Source organism: Limulus polyphemus, unplaced genomic scaffold, assembly GCF_000517525.1.
Source record: "Limulus polyphemus unplaced genomic scaffold, Limulus_polyphemus-2.1.2 Scaffold5, whole genome shotgun sequence".
Taxonomy (NCBI): Eukaryota; Metazoa; Arthropoda; class Merostomata; order Xiphosura; family Limulidae; genus Limulus; species Limulus polyphemus.
Genome location: NW_013665615.1, coordinates 2,351,480 through 2,368,106, shown reverse-complemented (window position 1 = coordinate 2,368,106; position 16,627 = coordinate 2,351,480). Strand labels below are relative to the sequence as shown.

Genomic DNA, 16,627 nt, shown 5'->3' with positions numbered 1-16,627 from the left:
AGGTATCTTTGCATTGATATATCATAACTGTGATTATTGTCATTGCTCTACTGTTGTTCAAAGTATCAATGAAGTATAAGATTTATTCTCAGTAGATGATTTAAAAATACATGTACTTTTGCAAACCGTCCAAAAGTAATGTTGTGTAGTAGTGTAACTCTTAATATTCATTAATATATTTTTATCATGATTGATAAGGATACTCTTGTGTTCAGATGATAAAAAGGGAAATTTTATTAAGGAAATATATGTAAAAAAGTTAAGATCATGTAAGAATTACGTCACTGATAATGATTTTCAAAAATGGAATTTTGTTTTTATAATCCTAGACATGAATGAACATAGCTCTAGAAGTCATAGTGTCTTCCTAATCAATGTTAAACAAGAGCACATGGAGAATCAGAAGAAACTTAGTGGTAAACTTTACTTGGTGGATTTAGCTGGAAGTGAAAAAGTAAGCATTAATGTCAAGAACATAACATTGGATAAGATAATTTAATTGAGCTCTTTACCACCTCTGTTTTTTCTGTAAACTTTGTAAAAAACTTTCTTTTGATCACAAATATACAGGCAATTTTGACCATGTACAGCTTGCACACACACACACACACACACACACACTCACTATATTTTTGTTTATGATTTTGTCACTTGATACATTTGCATGATTGTAGAATGTATAATTTAAATTCTACTTTAAAAAATGAAAATATTTTGTGGTAAAACATGAGTTGGATTATAAAGAAGATGATTATCACTTTCCTGTAAAACGTTAATCACTCAAAAATGATTTTGCACTGTTATATATTAAAATAACTATTTTTAACTGAGCAATTTCAATCTAGAAAACATATTGGTCCTTCTTATTGCATAATTGTGATATTGGATTAGTATTGTTTTCTAGTGTTTTGTCATTGTTGTTCTGTTGTTTCCTATGCTTCATTGTTAGTTATTTTGTGCATTGTACAATAATGTTTTGTGTTCATTTTGATGTAGAATTTTCTTTTCAGCAAAAAATCTTGCAAGCCTCTGAAAAGCAAAAAATGTAATTGTCACTTTGTATATGTAATTCATACATAAATTTTTATTTCTGAGGAATATTCATAAGGTATTGTATGGTTTTGAAATGCCAGAACATTACTAAGTAGCTTGTAGTATTGTAATTATTAAATGTAAAATTAGATATAGTAATAACAGTGAAACTTCAAAAAATGTTCTAAAAAAGGAGAATTTTTAATACCAGTTAGATGTTTTATGATATCAAGTAATGAGGAAATAACCAAATCAATAAGAATAAAAGGAATAGTGTTAAAACAAATTATAGGCTTGGTCAAATAGATCTTTATTTGTATTTTAGCCTGGTCTTCACCCACATCAATCTTTATTACAAATGCCTTTTAAAATCTTTTGAGGCAAATTATAAAAGGTTTGAACTTTTAATTCTTGTAGTCAGTGAAACCCATGTATTAAAAAATTTATTAGGTCATCTTGGATATTTAGTTTTTGTTTTGTAGCATATGATTAAAATCTCAGCTCAGAGACAGGACTTCATCAAATTAATCTTCTCCAATAAGTTGTAGAATTTTTCTCTTGGGTTATAGTTTCTCTTCATAAAATGTTTCTGAAACATTTTTCATGTTTTTTTCACTTAAAAATCACATAGCTAGGCATGGGGCATTCTTAAACCACGATGAGAAACAGGATAAGTTGATCATGAAGATTTTCTAAATAGACTAATTTGTCTTACCTCTGTTTAGATTATGTAAATAGACATTGGTTCTATGACTTTCTGGTATTTGAAATTTCAGTAATAAGCTTTTCTTATAGGTGAGTAAAACAGGGGCTGAAGGAATGGTTTTGGATGAAGCCAAGAATATTAACAAATCTCTGTCTGCCCTGGGCAATGTTATCTCAGCACTAGCTGATGGAAATGTAAGAAATAATTTTTTTCTATTTTTATTGTGCTCTTTCAGAAACCACTGTACTGTAATTGCTAGTTTTCATTGTTGTAGGTTATAGTGTACTGTGATTTTGTGTTTATAGGATGTAACAGTTATTTTTTTCAAATTTGCTAAGTAATTGTGGTAGATTGTGCATTCCTTGACAACAGTAAATACAATTACATGAAGTTGTAGAATGATATTGACTATTTTGAATGTCAGGAACAATTTAGTGCAATAAAGTTTAACTAGATCTTGAAAAGGTTTTGATTTACATTAGTGTTTTAGATAACTAAAACTACTAAGGTATGTGTATGCATGGTAGAGTTGTTTTAATAATAATAATAAGAGCTTTTATTCATTGATTTTTATATACATGGTTGAGTGCATTATTTAAAATGATTTTGGAATCTCACAACATGTCACCATATCCAGTTGTGCTCTATATATGATGACCGTGTATCTTAACAATAACCCTGCAGCTTGTTTTTCCATTGTATAAGGCTCTATCATAAAGCTGTCATTTCCAAAGCACCCACACCTTCCTGAATGGTTTACATATTCAGTCTATTGTATAAGAATGTTTGTTTCTGAGTGCCCATTCTAGCATCCATAGGCACTGCATTTGGTTATGCCTTCATTTGGAATAGCATGAATTCCATTTCATACTCCAGCTACTTGAGGTATATGATAGATGAATGGATATATCGTGGAAGCAAATTGTGTACACTTGTGCTGCTTTTCCAGATGGAGATTCTTCTTGATTATATTGCACACTTCTACCTGGCACACATGGATGGCATTTTTCACTGTGGATTCTTAGCGGTTGGAGAGTGCAGCACTTTGCTTATTCTGGCTGGGGTATGACTTGTTGCAAGTCTTTTTATGAATGGTCTTGTTACCCTAGGTTGATCTATATTCTTTTGTTTTGCAATGGCAGGTCTTAACACGTCTCCATAATCAGAGTGTATAAATATTTGGTATCTGAAAGAACTTTCTAATATGGAACTTACTTTCTCGTTCAGTCCTGCCTTCTATCTGCAAACTTTCTTTATGCATGGCACAAACCTCCTGCTCTCCCTTATTGGAATTGAATGATTCCATTGTGTCTCTCATGCAAATCATCTTGTGCCACTTCTCCACCAATAGGAGTATTACATAGGTTTAAATCTTCCATCCCTAAATAACACATAGGCATCACTGGATATAAACTTATTTTAACTATTTCACTTGTGCTTCACTTTTCATTTTATCATGTTATATTTCTATATTTGAATTGTTTATTTCTTTTGTATGTATTTCTGTTGTAATTACAAATATTGTTTGTTTGTTTTGTACCTGTCGGTTAGTGAGGATGTAATAATGACGATCCCGAAACGTTTAATAAATGTTTTCTGTTATTACGTTCGTGTTTTGTTTTATTGTTAGGTTCCACATTGCTCGCTTGGGGGGTGGCTTCCCAATCACCTGTCAGTCTGACATATGCCAAGAATTCTCACCTTTATCTTACCCTTACAACTCTTTATGGTATCCTTCTCCTCTAAACCTCTTCTCTGAGGCTCTCCACAGAAATCCTGAGGGTTTTTTGGGATATCCTTTTCCTTTTTCCTCCACACTAGCCTGTTTGTAATCCTCGGCTCTGACTTTGCATACGTGGTTTCTTTGTTGTTGGGACCTTTTAGGTCAATATGGGGATTTGTCTTTGGTCCGTTTGTCATTGACTTAGCTTCAGGATTTACATATGGCCCCATTTCTGAGGCAATATGTTTTTGACATGATCCCAGAAACAAAAGAGTCAAAAAGAGTCACGGGTGGCATCGATCCAACAACAGTTTACCCTTACCAATATTTTTCATGCTTGACTCAATCAGAGCCTCATATGCTTTCTATTACCATTTTCCATCCTTCCCTTCCCAACTCTTAACTGTCCCTTATTCTCGGGGTGACTTTTCTCATCATTTTTGGTTTTTTTGATGACACACCTCAAGTTGCCAACAGTACCAGTGGGTTCTGGTCAGATTTGAGCTCGACTTACCGATTTCTTATTGCTGGGGTTCCTTCATCCAAGATCATTGAGTTCTTCAGGTTTTGTCAAAAGGATTCGTGATCCCCTTCCGTTCCCCATTTCCTTCCTTTCTTCTTGGAATCCTGTGACCAATCAGCATCTGTTGGAAGCAGTTTGGGAATTACCATTTAAGCAGTCATCAAACCTGTTCTACATCCTTCAACATGTTTTTATTTCTGACTTTTCTTGTTCTCACGAAAAACGGGGACTGGAGGTTGGTCATAGATTTATCTCACCCCAACAGCTTCATTCCCCTGCCCCAGTTTCTCTGCATTTATGGATGACCAAAATCGATCTCACCAAGGTTTATTTCCATATACTTATTTCAACTCGGTCCTGTCCTTATCTTTGGTTTGTTTATCTCTGGGTGGTTTATTGATCTTGTGCACTGCCATTCAGGTTTGCTTTAGTCCCATGTGTTTTATGTTGGGTAGTCTGAGCATTTGCTTGATATTTTTATGCTCTGGGGTTGAGTTCTTTATATCATAAACACCTGACTTCTTCTGGTTCATTCCAAACCAGAATCAGCCAGACCTACTCAATATCTCATACATTTGGGAATCTTTTTTGACACTTGTATCAGTCGGGCCCAGCCTTCTCCTGTCTGATTTCCTTTTATGGACTTGTTAGTTTGCTTTGTCCTCTTGGTTTCATCACTTACTGCTCGCAAGGTTCAATTGCCTTCATTGATGTGGTTTTCAATAACATCACTGACCCCTCTCAGTCATTCTCATATAAGATCCCTTCAGTGGGCTTTTCCCAATCTATAGAACCTTGCACAGGATCTTCTTTCTTTTTCTATTACCTTTCCTCTTACCAAGCGAGAAGATCTGCTTTGGTGGTTGGACGAGGCACATACTTCAGTGGGCGTACCACTTCCTCTACAAGTCCGGATCTACATCCTTTCACAGACGGATCCCCACTGGGCTAGGGTGCATGGGCCAACCACCAGGAAGCTTCGGGCCACATCAAAGTTCTCAAACTTCTTGCTGTTTGTCGGGTGTTGGATCACTTCCTTCTTTTCGCCTGACATTCTCTGGTGATGATTCTTTCCTACAATTCTGTGGGGGTGGCACATATCAATCACCAAGGGGGCACTTGGTCGAGAGATCTATATTTTCTGCCATGGGATCCGTGATACTGGGCCCACATGCAAAACATTCACCTCAATGCGTGTCATGTGCTTGGAGCTTTAACTCTTCTTGCGGATCGTCTTTTCCACTCCAGGTGGATGTATCTGACAGAATGGTCCTTAGATGAATGCATTTACTATGAACATTAATTCACAGGTTACCTCTCTTTTGGTCACCAGTTCCTCAGGCTCTGTCAGTTGATGCCTTCAGCCAAGATTGGTCCCACTAATATTTTTATGTTTATTCTCCTATCCGATTACTTCAGCGGGTGACCTCTCTCATCCATTCCACTCTTTTTTGGGTCCTTATGATTGTTTCTTATTCGCCAGCTCAGCCATGGTTTTTATAGTTACAACACCTGCTACTCTCCCTACTTTCTTCATCAACCTTGATTGCAGGTCTTCTATCCTGACCTTCATGTCCTGCTTCTTCACTCATGGCTTTTCTGTGGTTCTTGGTGAGGACTTCTGGTTTCTGCTGTTGAATTGTTTCTTTTTAGCTGGTTCCATATGTCCTTCTTCCATGGAGGTGTATCAGTGCAAGTGGAAGGTATTCTGCATTTGGGCTACAACTCCAGGATTTCCAGCTGACCACCTACTGTGGCTCAGGTGGTGGATTTTCTCACTTGTTTTTTGACTGGGGGGTCCTCGGTCTCCTTGCTTTCAGGTTATCAGGTGACTTTATCCTATACTATTCATTTTTCCTGATACTGTAGCATTTTTACTTCACCTGTTCTTGCCATGCTCCTGCATTCCTTCTGGTTGTGTTGCCCTCCCAAGTTACCTAACCTTCTGGATTAGGATATTTATGTTGTACTCCATTCCATCACTTTACTTCTGTTTGAGCCACTTTCCTTGTGTTCTATGTTTCACCTTTCCCTTCAAACCTATTTCTTTGTTCTCTTAATATGTGGGATGTTGACAGTCAGATTTGTGTTCCTTTAATGTTTCAGTACACCTTATCATCCTACCTATCTTCTCCATTTTTCGGATCACCCCTTCCTCCCAAAGACCTCTGTGGCTCGGGAGAGTGGCTCCTCCTTTTTGCCTAGTTACCTTCCTTCCATTTCTCATCTTTACCCTCAACTAAATCCGAACAGGCTTCTGAGTCCAGTTAGGGCTCTTTGTTGTTATATTGCATATCTGGCTTACTTCCATATTACCTTACTAAATGGGTCAGACTTTTGACCCAAAAGGCTTATTCCTCCCTGCATTCTTTATTCTGGAATTTGTTCTGGGTGTCTTCTCATCAGATTAGAATCTTCTCTTCCCTCACTTCTCATCTTCGTCATCCATTGGAGGAAATTCGACAATTAGGTATACACCTAATACGTTCGTCTCCCATTATCTACATCATATCATGCTTGTGGGTGAATAACCTTTCAATATTTTATTTCATGCCTCTTCCAGACTATACCACCCATACACTTCCTGGGTAAAGCAGAAGGGGATGGATGCCAATCCCCGCCATGCCTATAGTAAATAGCTCGGTATGGTCTGCTTTTCATAATAGGATTTCATGATCACCCATTCACTATCTCAATTGGTGACATTCCTGCAGACTCTCCACTGCCTTTTTCACCGTTCTTTCTTCTACTGGAGTATGGGAGTCCTTACCACTTTCCAGTTCCAAGCTGCTGGGGTGGTTGACTGTGGAGGCACCCACCTGTATGGGTTCTGCACAAAGATGGCTATAACCATTCAGTGAAGAGTAGGGTGGTGGTGTTCTGCAGGTGTAGATGATCTACTCACCTCCTCTTTATTATATAGAATTACAAAGGAGTGATTAGTCAAAATGCAGTTCACCCCTTTGATTGGGAGCCCTCATCATATCCCCATGCAGATGTTGGCACCCTGTGGCCGAGTTTTGAATTTATTGTAGAACCAATCAACATAAGTCCTCACGCATGTTTCTGGTTGTCTATCTTCCTCCCTCAATTTTCCTCCATCCGTGTTGTGGGTCACATATGTGGTATGGGGGATTGTTACGGCTCTGTCCTTTGGCTCTCCCTCATCCTATCTTAAAACAGGTATATTATTGCTTTTTAGATGGTTCTGGTAAGTTTCCCGGTTGGGAGAGTTGATTGCATGAGATAGACATACTTTTGATGCAGGATTTTGAAGTCCCCAGATCGATAGCTTAGTGCTAATAATTGTTTCATACTGGAGAGACAGCGTGATTCTCAAATCCTTGGTCTCTTGCTTGGGTTTGAACTGAAGATGGTATGATCCTCATCCTACCCCTGTGTGGATGTTGGTCCCCAGCGGCATGGGTTTTGGGTGTAGTTTACTTACCAAGTATGGCCTGTTGTGCCCTAGCCACTTTACACCTGAGGGTACATCCATTGTTTTACCCACTTTTCTATTCATGAGATTGAGTTATATTTATTTCATATAGTTAGGATCACAGTTCTGACATAGTTTTCTCCCACTTAGATGTGCTCCTCTCCATTTCTGCCCTTATATTCTCCACATTTTACAGAGGGGCAGAGAGTATACCTTGTTCAGAAGTGGTGCGGTTCTCCTCATCTGATTTTCAAATCTGACTCTCATTTCTAGGGGTATTCTTCAGCTGCTTTTAGGAGGTACTTCTATCATTCCCTCGTACCAGTTCCTCCTTCTATTCATGTGGGATTCTAGCTAATTTTGTGAGTGAAGGTAAGTACCATATTGGAAGTTATAATTTTCCTACACTGAAAATATATTTTCTATTGGTACTTACCTTTTCTCACACTTCCCACCCTTCCTCCCTACTTTCCTCCAGTGCTTAAGTCTTCTGCCAAACGTCAAAGTGATAGTTTGGTAGAGGAGTATAGAGGGAGTCACATGCGTCACGTGAGCATGTCATGCTCCTATTGGTGGAAAAGTGACGCATGATGATTGGCATGAGACACACATCGGAATCATTCAATTCTAATAGAGGAGAGGAGGAGGCTTGTGGCACGTGTATAAAAAAAAAAAGGTTTGCATATAGAGTGCAGCACTCAACGAGAATAGCTAATTTTGTGAGAGGAAGTAAGTACCTATCAGAAATACATTTTCAATATAGGAAAATTATAACTTTACATATCCTTCTCAAAAGTTATCAATTTTTGGTAGCATCAAAGTATCTATGAAATGCCAAACAGTGTCAAAATGTTATCCTGATGCATTTTGTCTCATTTCGATTTTATATCAGCAGTGGTTGTCAGGTGACTTGCTGATTGCAATATTCACAATTGTTTTTAAGGTAATGTGCCTAACCTTTTATATATATAAATAAATAAATATATGTATATATAAAATCCAGTTCTTTTACTTAATATATTTATTTTATGGTCATTTACATGAAGAAAAGTCACATCCCTTATCGTGACAGCAAACTCACTCGAATCCTTCAAGAAAGTTTAGGAGGAAATTCTCGCACTACAATAATTATTTGCTGTTCTCCTGCCTCTTACAATGAGACTGAGACCAAGTCAACACTTGATTTTGGTAGAAGGTGAGAACTGTTTAGTTACCTATTTTTACTTGTAGATTTCCTGACTCTTTACTCTTTATCTCATATTCTTACTCTAAAATATAACTACAGAGTTCCCATGCATTCTTGCAATCAGGAAATATTTGTGAGTTTCATTTAAAAATTTCCTGGTCTGGAAATATTTGCAGGTTAAAAAAATCGTTTTTATTTATAAATAATAATTTTACTTAACAACATTTATGATACATTTAACATAATATTTTTTGAAATACATTTAGATGTAAACCATGCTTTAACGTGTGCTTACTTGCAATAATTAGGATTTATCATTTAAATTAACTTGTATGTAATATATTAAAGCCTAGACCTACACTTAACCCTCTTGCTTTAGGTAGGTCTGAGTGAGCATGTCACAACCTTTTAGAGCTACATTCAAAATTTAATTGAACTACTTTATTATCGATGTACATCAATAAACTTGGCAACAAAATGTAGTTAACCCTATTGCCCTGGATATCCTTTACTGTGCATGACACAAGGGTTTAGTATCTTACATTGAAATATTTATTAAACAACTTTTTGTTTATGTTATACCAATTAGAATAGCATAAAATCTTAGCTAATAATCCATATTATAATAGTATATAAGTTTTGCATTCTTAAGTCTACAAGACAATATTTAAAAAAATCCTGAATTTCTACTAGTATGATCCTCATGACACATTTTCTCTTAGCCTGTCATTATTTTGTTTGGTTACAGAGCTATCGATTGAAAATTAGACCCCTCCTGCCACACCCACCTCTCTTTCAGAATTTGTTGATAGTTCTGTCTTACATTTAATCATATATTCCCTAAACCAGTAGAAAGTCAAGGTTTTCATCTATCAAATGACATATTGTGTAATGTTATGTTCAGCATGGTTAAATGTAAATTTCATTCAAAGTACAAACATCGTTCCCACGGGAAAGTTATCAACTAGCTTGGATGAACTTGTAACATCTTTTGTCTCGCCATTAGAAACGCAGGAAAATTTTGAGAGGTAAGGGAATTTTTATACTTTTTGCATGTTATTAGTCAATATTCTTTGGTGCATTATTTAGTTAAATAAAAATTATTATGTGCATTTCTAGCATTAGCATAAAAAATTAGGCATAATTGATCTCAACAATCAAGAGCAATTATTTATTGTTTTTCATATTTATTCTTTATTGATCATTATAAAAATAACTAAAATCTATAAATACGGATCTTTTTAAGTTAGTTAAGACTAGATTAGGTAAAATAAGTAATAATAATAATAATAATACAATTAAAATGATTCATGAGGCACTCATGCAAGCAGCTCATAGCTAATGCAATTTGATAGCATAACGTGAGCTTTTCCCGAGTGATTTACAAATTATAATGGCGCGGATGGTAGTTAGACACGATTCAAAGGGCAATAAAACAATAACATGTAATTATAAATAGAAGTATATTGTTACGAACTTAGAGCTTCTTAGGATGAACAAATGTAATTTCTTGTCACAATTTGAAATCATTCTAAAAAGAAAAAAAGGATAATTTAGGTTTATTTAAATTTTTGTTGTAGTTACGAGGTTGGTAAAATTCACTAATCCCATCTTGAGATAAGATAGAGAAAATAACATGACCTATAAATTTTTTATTAAAAAAGACGTTTGAAATGCATTTAGGAAGTTTTAGGGATTACACAAAAGAAATTTGAGATTTTTGAGATGAGGAAAAGTATTTTTAGTTTTAATATGAAAATTACTTTGCACATGGACTATTCGAAACAAATACTCAATATATGTATGTGAAAGATTTATAATATGAACTGGAAGAATGTCTAATTTTGTGAAGATATACATGCTATATTGAAAATTAGAAGTATTAAATCTATAAAGACTTTAATTGAGTACAGAGAGTTCACATGGTTGGTCAAATTGACCGATCCATTGTTGAAAGAGTTAATATATTAAATTTTAATATTATATAAGTTTTAAGTTCTTAATCTTATAAGGAAATATTTATACATAGCCTCAATCTCTACTAGTATGAGAATTGTGACACTTTTTCTCTATGCCTTTCCCCTTCTCAAATTTATTTACCAACTCTCTCTGAAATACAGAATTTAATGTAAATTACTCATTCTAATATAGATATTATTAAGGCATAATCTAATTTTTATATCTTTCAATTTTCTTTGTTTATGGAGTCGTAAATTAGAAAATCAGACCCACTTACCAAGCCCACCTGTCACATCCTCTCTCTCACAAATAGCCAAAAATTCTCTGATGTTTTATATTGTATCACTTATAACCAATAGAAATGTGAAGTTTTAATCTATCAAGTGAAATATAATGCTATATTGTTTTCAGTACAGAGTATTGTCAATTTTGTCTTTAGTTGGAAAGTTTAACTTGTCATGTTCAGATCAAGGAGCTGAGGGAATTATTTGAAGCCCCTCTTGTGTTAGTTAGAAATCCAGTTAAGTTGTCAAATATTATATAAGTAAATAAAAATTATTTAGAGTACTAGTACCATTATTATTTAAAAAAAAGTAGGCTTAAATTTTATCAGAAAGTCATAGTAAAAAACAAGAGATATTTCTTGTTTTTCATGTATATTTTTTATTTATTGTTATGAAAGTAAATAAAATGCAAAAATTAGAAACTTATTTGGTTATATTAGGTAAAATAAATGAAAAATAAAATTTCTTCATGAGGTATGCTCATGAGCAACTTATACATTATTTCATTCAATATGGTAATATGAACTATGAGTTTGCTGAATGATTTAGAACTTATATGGCAGGAGTATTAGCTAGAAATGGTTCAAAGGGCAATATACGAATAAAAATTAAGTATAAACAGATGTAAACTGTTACAAGCCTTGAACTATTTAGAATAAACAATTGTGGTTTTCAGTTACAATCTACAGTCATTTGAGAAAGAAAAAAGGGTATTTTAGATTAATCTCTTGTTTTTTATGGTATTTACAAGGTCAGTCATGGACTGAGTCTGTATGGGGTTCAGGTAGAAAAAATAGCATAGAATATAAAGTTTTACTGAAAAAAATCATTTGATATTTATTTAAAAGGTTTGAGAGGCTATGCAAATCAAATTTAAAAATTTTTGTATGAAGGAAAGTATTTTTTAATCTTAGCAAGAAAATTGCTTTGTACTCAGAGCAGTCAACACTGATTTCATATATTCACAGACAAATCTTTAAAAAATATATTTAATTAACTCTGTCATTGTCAACTACTTACGTTGTAAGTAGATAACGTTGCTCATGTCATATTTAATTAAAAAATAAACTAGTGTATGAAATTGTTTGAAATTTGACAAGAACTTTCTAGTGGTTATAAGCAAACCATTCAAATTACAACTGTTGCTTAGCAATATAGCTTCTATTTTGTAAGTGGGCATGGCTTATTTGGAACTAAGAAAATTTTAAAATGGTTTTATCCTCTGGGACAAATTATAAGAATGTACTCAAATTACTCATAAACAATCTATACACTGTACTTTGAATGTCTGGAGGGAATTGTGAACATTAGACCTACAGATTCTTCTGTACCAACTCTTAAGTTTGAGATTTGTAACTGTGAGTGCATATATGGATGTTTACATTACTAAAACTTTCATCAGTGAGATGATTATGAAATTTGATCTTATTTGTGAATAAAGCAAATCTTAAATCCTTTGATAATACTCTGTTCATAATCTCTGTTAATGTCTTAACCCTGTCTCCCCGGGTACCCTTTACTGCACATGACACAAGATTTTAGTGTCTTACATTCAAAATTTTATTAAACTACTTTTTGTTTATGTTATAACAATTAAAATAGCATAAAATCTTAGCTAATAATACATATTTTACTAGTGTACAAGTTTTAAGTTCTTAATTCTACAAGGAAATATTTTAAAAAATCCTGAATTTCCACTAGTGTGACCCACATGACACATTTGTCTTAGCTTGTCATCTTCCCTATTTTATCCATCACCCCCTCAAAAATGTACGAAATCAAACGTAAAATATTTTCTATAAATCGTTATCGCTCATACAAACCGTAATTTTTATAGCCTTCAATTTTGTTTGGTTACAGAGCTATCGAATAGAAAATCAGACCCTTCCTGCCACACCCACCTATCACATCCTCTATTTCACAATTCGTTGATAGATTTCTCTCACGTTTCAATATATATTATCTATAACCAATAGAAAGTCAAGGTTTTCATCTATCAAATGAAGTATTGTGTAACGTTGTATTCTGAACAGAATATTGTCAATTGCAATCACATTACAAGATTCGTTCCCATGAGAAAGTTAAGGACTAGCTTGGATGAATTCACAATAGCTTTTGTTGCATAGTTAGAAAGTCAGGAAAATTTTGAGAGGTAAGTGAATTTCTCTGCTTTTTGCATGTTATTAATCTATATTCTTTGGTGCATTATTTAATTAAATAATAATTTTTTAGTGCATTACTATCTATAGTATACAAAATTAGGGTTTAACTTTTTTGAAACCCGACAGCAATAAAAAAGAAGAATAGGTAAAGTGTATTATTTCTTGTTTTTCATACTTACTCTTTATTTATTATTATTATAAAAGTAAATAAATTCAAAAATATGGATCTTTTTAAGTTATTTAAGACTAGGTTAGGTAAAATAAGTAATAATGATAATATACTTAAAATGGTTCACGAGGTATGCACAGAAGCAGCTCGTGGAATAATGTAATTCGATAGGGTAATATGAGCTGCATGTTCCCAGAGTGATTTACAACTTATAATGGTGCGATTAGTAGTTGGACATAATTCAAAGGGCAATAAAACAATAAAATTTAATTATAAATAGATGTATAACATTATGAACTTAGAGCTACTTAGGATAACCAAATGTAGTTTCATGTTACAATTTGAAGTCATTCTAGAAAGAAAAAAGGTTGATTTCGAATTTTTTTGGTGGTTACCAGGTCAGTCGATTTGACCGATCGCCTTTTGAGATTGGGTAGAGAAACAAGTACAAAAGGTCTCGTGACTCAGTCAAATTGACTGACCCTGTGTTGAGAGAGTTAAATAACAAATTATTTAGTGTAGCACTACCATTAGTATAAAAAGGTAGTTAAGTGTCATCAATAGTCAAGAGCAAAAAAAAATTAAGACCCAGGTAAATTCTTTTTTTCTTCATATTTTATCATGTGTGTTCTCTATTTATTATTATTATAAAAATAACTAACATTTAAAGGTAAGAAACATTTTATGTTGATTAAGGTCAGATTAGGTGAAATAAAGAATATTAATATAATAAAATTTTTTCACAAGTTACACTCGCGATTAGCTCATGAATAAGGTAATTCTATAGCATAACATAAGCTGCTTGTTCGGCAAGTGATTTACAACTTATAATGGTGTGAATAGTAGTTAGGTTTCAAATGGCAATAAAACAATCAAATTTAAGTATAAATAGATGTATACTGTTATGAGTTTAAAACTATTTAGATAAACAAATGTAGTTTCATAATACAATTTGAAGTCATTCTAGAAAGAAAAAGGTAATTTAGATTTATTTCGATTTTCTTTTTGGTGGTTATGAGGTCAGTCAAATTGACCAATCTTGTATAAATTTAGGGTAGAGAAAATAACAGATAAGATGTCAAGTGTTTTGATGAAAAAAAAAACGTTTGAAATTTATTTAAGAAGTTTTAGGGATTATAAAAATAAAATTTGAGATTTTTGAGATGAATAAAAGTATATATAGAAATACTATATATATATATTCATGGACAAATCGTTAGTAAAAATACTTCATTAGAAAATCTGAATTTTATGTATCAAAATTTATAGTATTGAAAGTATACCGAGTACAAAATGGTTATGATGTCGGTCAATTCAATAGACTTTGTAGCGAGAGATTTAACTCTTTCCTTTAGGGTGTTGTATTTCAGGAGGTTTTACTGAGTTGCATTCAAAATTTAATTAAACTTCTTTATTATCATGGTATATGTATAAACTTGGTATCCGAATTTAGCAGTGAAATCGTATTTTAATATTATATAAGTTTTAACTTTTTAATTTTATAAGACAATATTTGTTAAATATTTTGCGGTCATGTACTCGGCTAATTTAATCGAGCCCACAGCAAGAGAGTTTAAGATTTACAAATCTGGTTACACTACTCAACCTGTTTTAACTATAATTTAGTCAAATGTTTGAGCTTCTTGTTTTTAATGGAGTTCACTTGTATTGAATTCACCCTAGGAGTTAGTTTTAAATTTTCCAAGAATGGTTAATTGATGTTTGATAATGAAGAATTAATGCTAGCCTGGATATTGAGTCTATGTGAAAATACATCTAAATGAGTATTGATTTATGCTTGCGATTAGTATTTAGCCAAATTCAAATAATAAATGAATTAAATAAACAAACGTTTACAAATTTAATAAAATTCATAACTAAAGAATCAGAATGTTTGTGATATTGATTATATTCCATTTTTCATTATTTCTTGTCACTACCATATCTGAAAAAAAAGGGGTACATTGGAGTTACATTCTTCTACTTCAAACTAGTAATGTTTCAAATACATTTAACTGGTAATTTGAATTATCATGAATTACTGTACAAGGATGATCTAGAAAAGATTGTTTGGTTGGGTGGTGGTTTGGCATTTTATGACACAAAGCAACTAGGCTATCTGCACCAAACAACCTGTAAAAAAGCAGCAAGTAAAATACTATAAAATGTAAAATGAAAACAAGTTAAAAAAGAAACAGTGCCAAAAAAAAGCAGGTAAAAGACTCATATAGATTAAAAAGGCCAATGGCCCATAAATAGCTAAAAACACAATCAAGTTGGACAGTGTCACGATCGCCAATGCCACTATCAAATATCAGGGTTAAGCCCTTAGAAAAACATGTATAAAATGGGGCCGCCGCTCACACTTATAACGACAGCACGAAAATATAATATGGGCACTTGTGATTTGAGTGACACAATGGCCATACATTTGCAGATCAGTCTCGTATATAAGAAAGAGTGTTCAAAAATACTGTGATCAATGCATAGTCTACACAAGACAACTTCCTTCCTTCAGTTCTTATGGAAATTAGATGGCCATAGAACAACTGTTATGAACTTGGTCATCCCAAAATGGTGCAAAGCTGCATCCTGACTATAGGACCATAGTCCATATATGTGACAGGCATGGCTGTGACAATTTCAGAGCAATTGTGAGCAATTTCAACAAGCTTGTTCCTATGATTACCAACACGGCCAGGTTTCTTGAAAAACTGTACAGAAAAACAAAAGACAGTGAAAAGTGGGCCAGTCGTTTTTGAATATCGACAAGAACAGGCTGAGAACTTACATTAAACAATTCCAGGACCAACAGAGAGCTAAGAGAGTCAGTTTAAATTGTACAGTTAGTGTACTGCTTAGCTTCTACGTGATCCAAGGCATGAGAAATGGCATACAACTTGGAAGTGAACACAGAAACTGTATAGGGGATCCTGTGACCAACCATCAAGCCACAGCAAACCATGGCAGAGCCCAAAGAGTCACCTGATTTTGAACCATTTGTAAAAACAGGTACAGAAATATCGTTTGAAAGGTGTTCAGCAAAGAGAAGATCGTACTTCCAATCATGAGTATCTGCCTTCCTCAGATGACTCAAAGAAAAGACACAGGTGGGGATGGTAATTAGCCATGGTGGGATGGTCTGATCATCGGACTTGACAACGTCATCCAATGACAGAGTGAATTCAGCCAGCTATGCCTGGATATGAAGGCCAAAAGGAGGAATGGCAGACCATCTATTCGAAAGAGCACAGCCCATTGAGGAAGGAAGACACAATCTCAGGTGGGATGCTGTGGTGAGGATCAAAGCTTGTTAGCATATTGCAAAGAAAGTTGCAAACAGCAGAGGTGAAGAGGAGGTTCATGGGACTCAGTCTACAGACTGGATTGGCAGTGTGTGTGGAAAGCCCAATGCCAAGCTAATCCCACAGATGGTGTTAGGGA

General features: G+C 34.0%; 1 protein-coding gene across 3 annotated transcripts in view; it reads left to right on the top strand.

Moving 5' to 3' along the window:
- Window positions 1–16,627, top strand: part of LOC106473410 (kinesin heavy chain-like) — a 113,044-nt gene that overhangs the window by 39,528 nt on the left and 56,889 nt on the right. For all 3 annotated transcript variants that reach the window (XR_002608989.1, XM_013934125.2, XM_022379848.1), the window contains 3 exons: window positions 330–454; window positions 1,828–1,932; window positions 8,470–8,618. Coding sequence is in view for 2 of the 3 variants with exons in the window: in XM_013934125.2 (XP_013789579.2) it covers window positions 330–454; window positions 1,828–1,932; window positions 8,470–8,618 (379 nt within the window). In the remaining variant the exon portion in view is untranslated. The remainder of the gene's footprint in view (window positions 1–329; window positions 455–1,827; window positions 1,933–8,469; window positions 8,619–16,627) is intronic.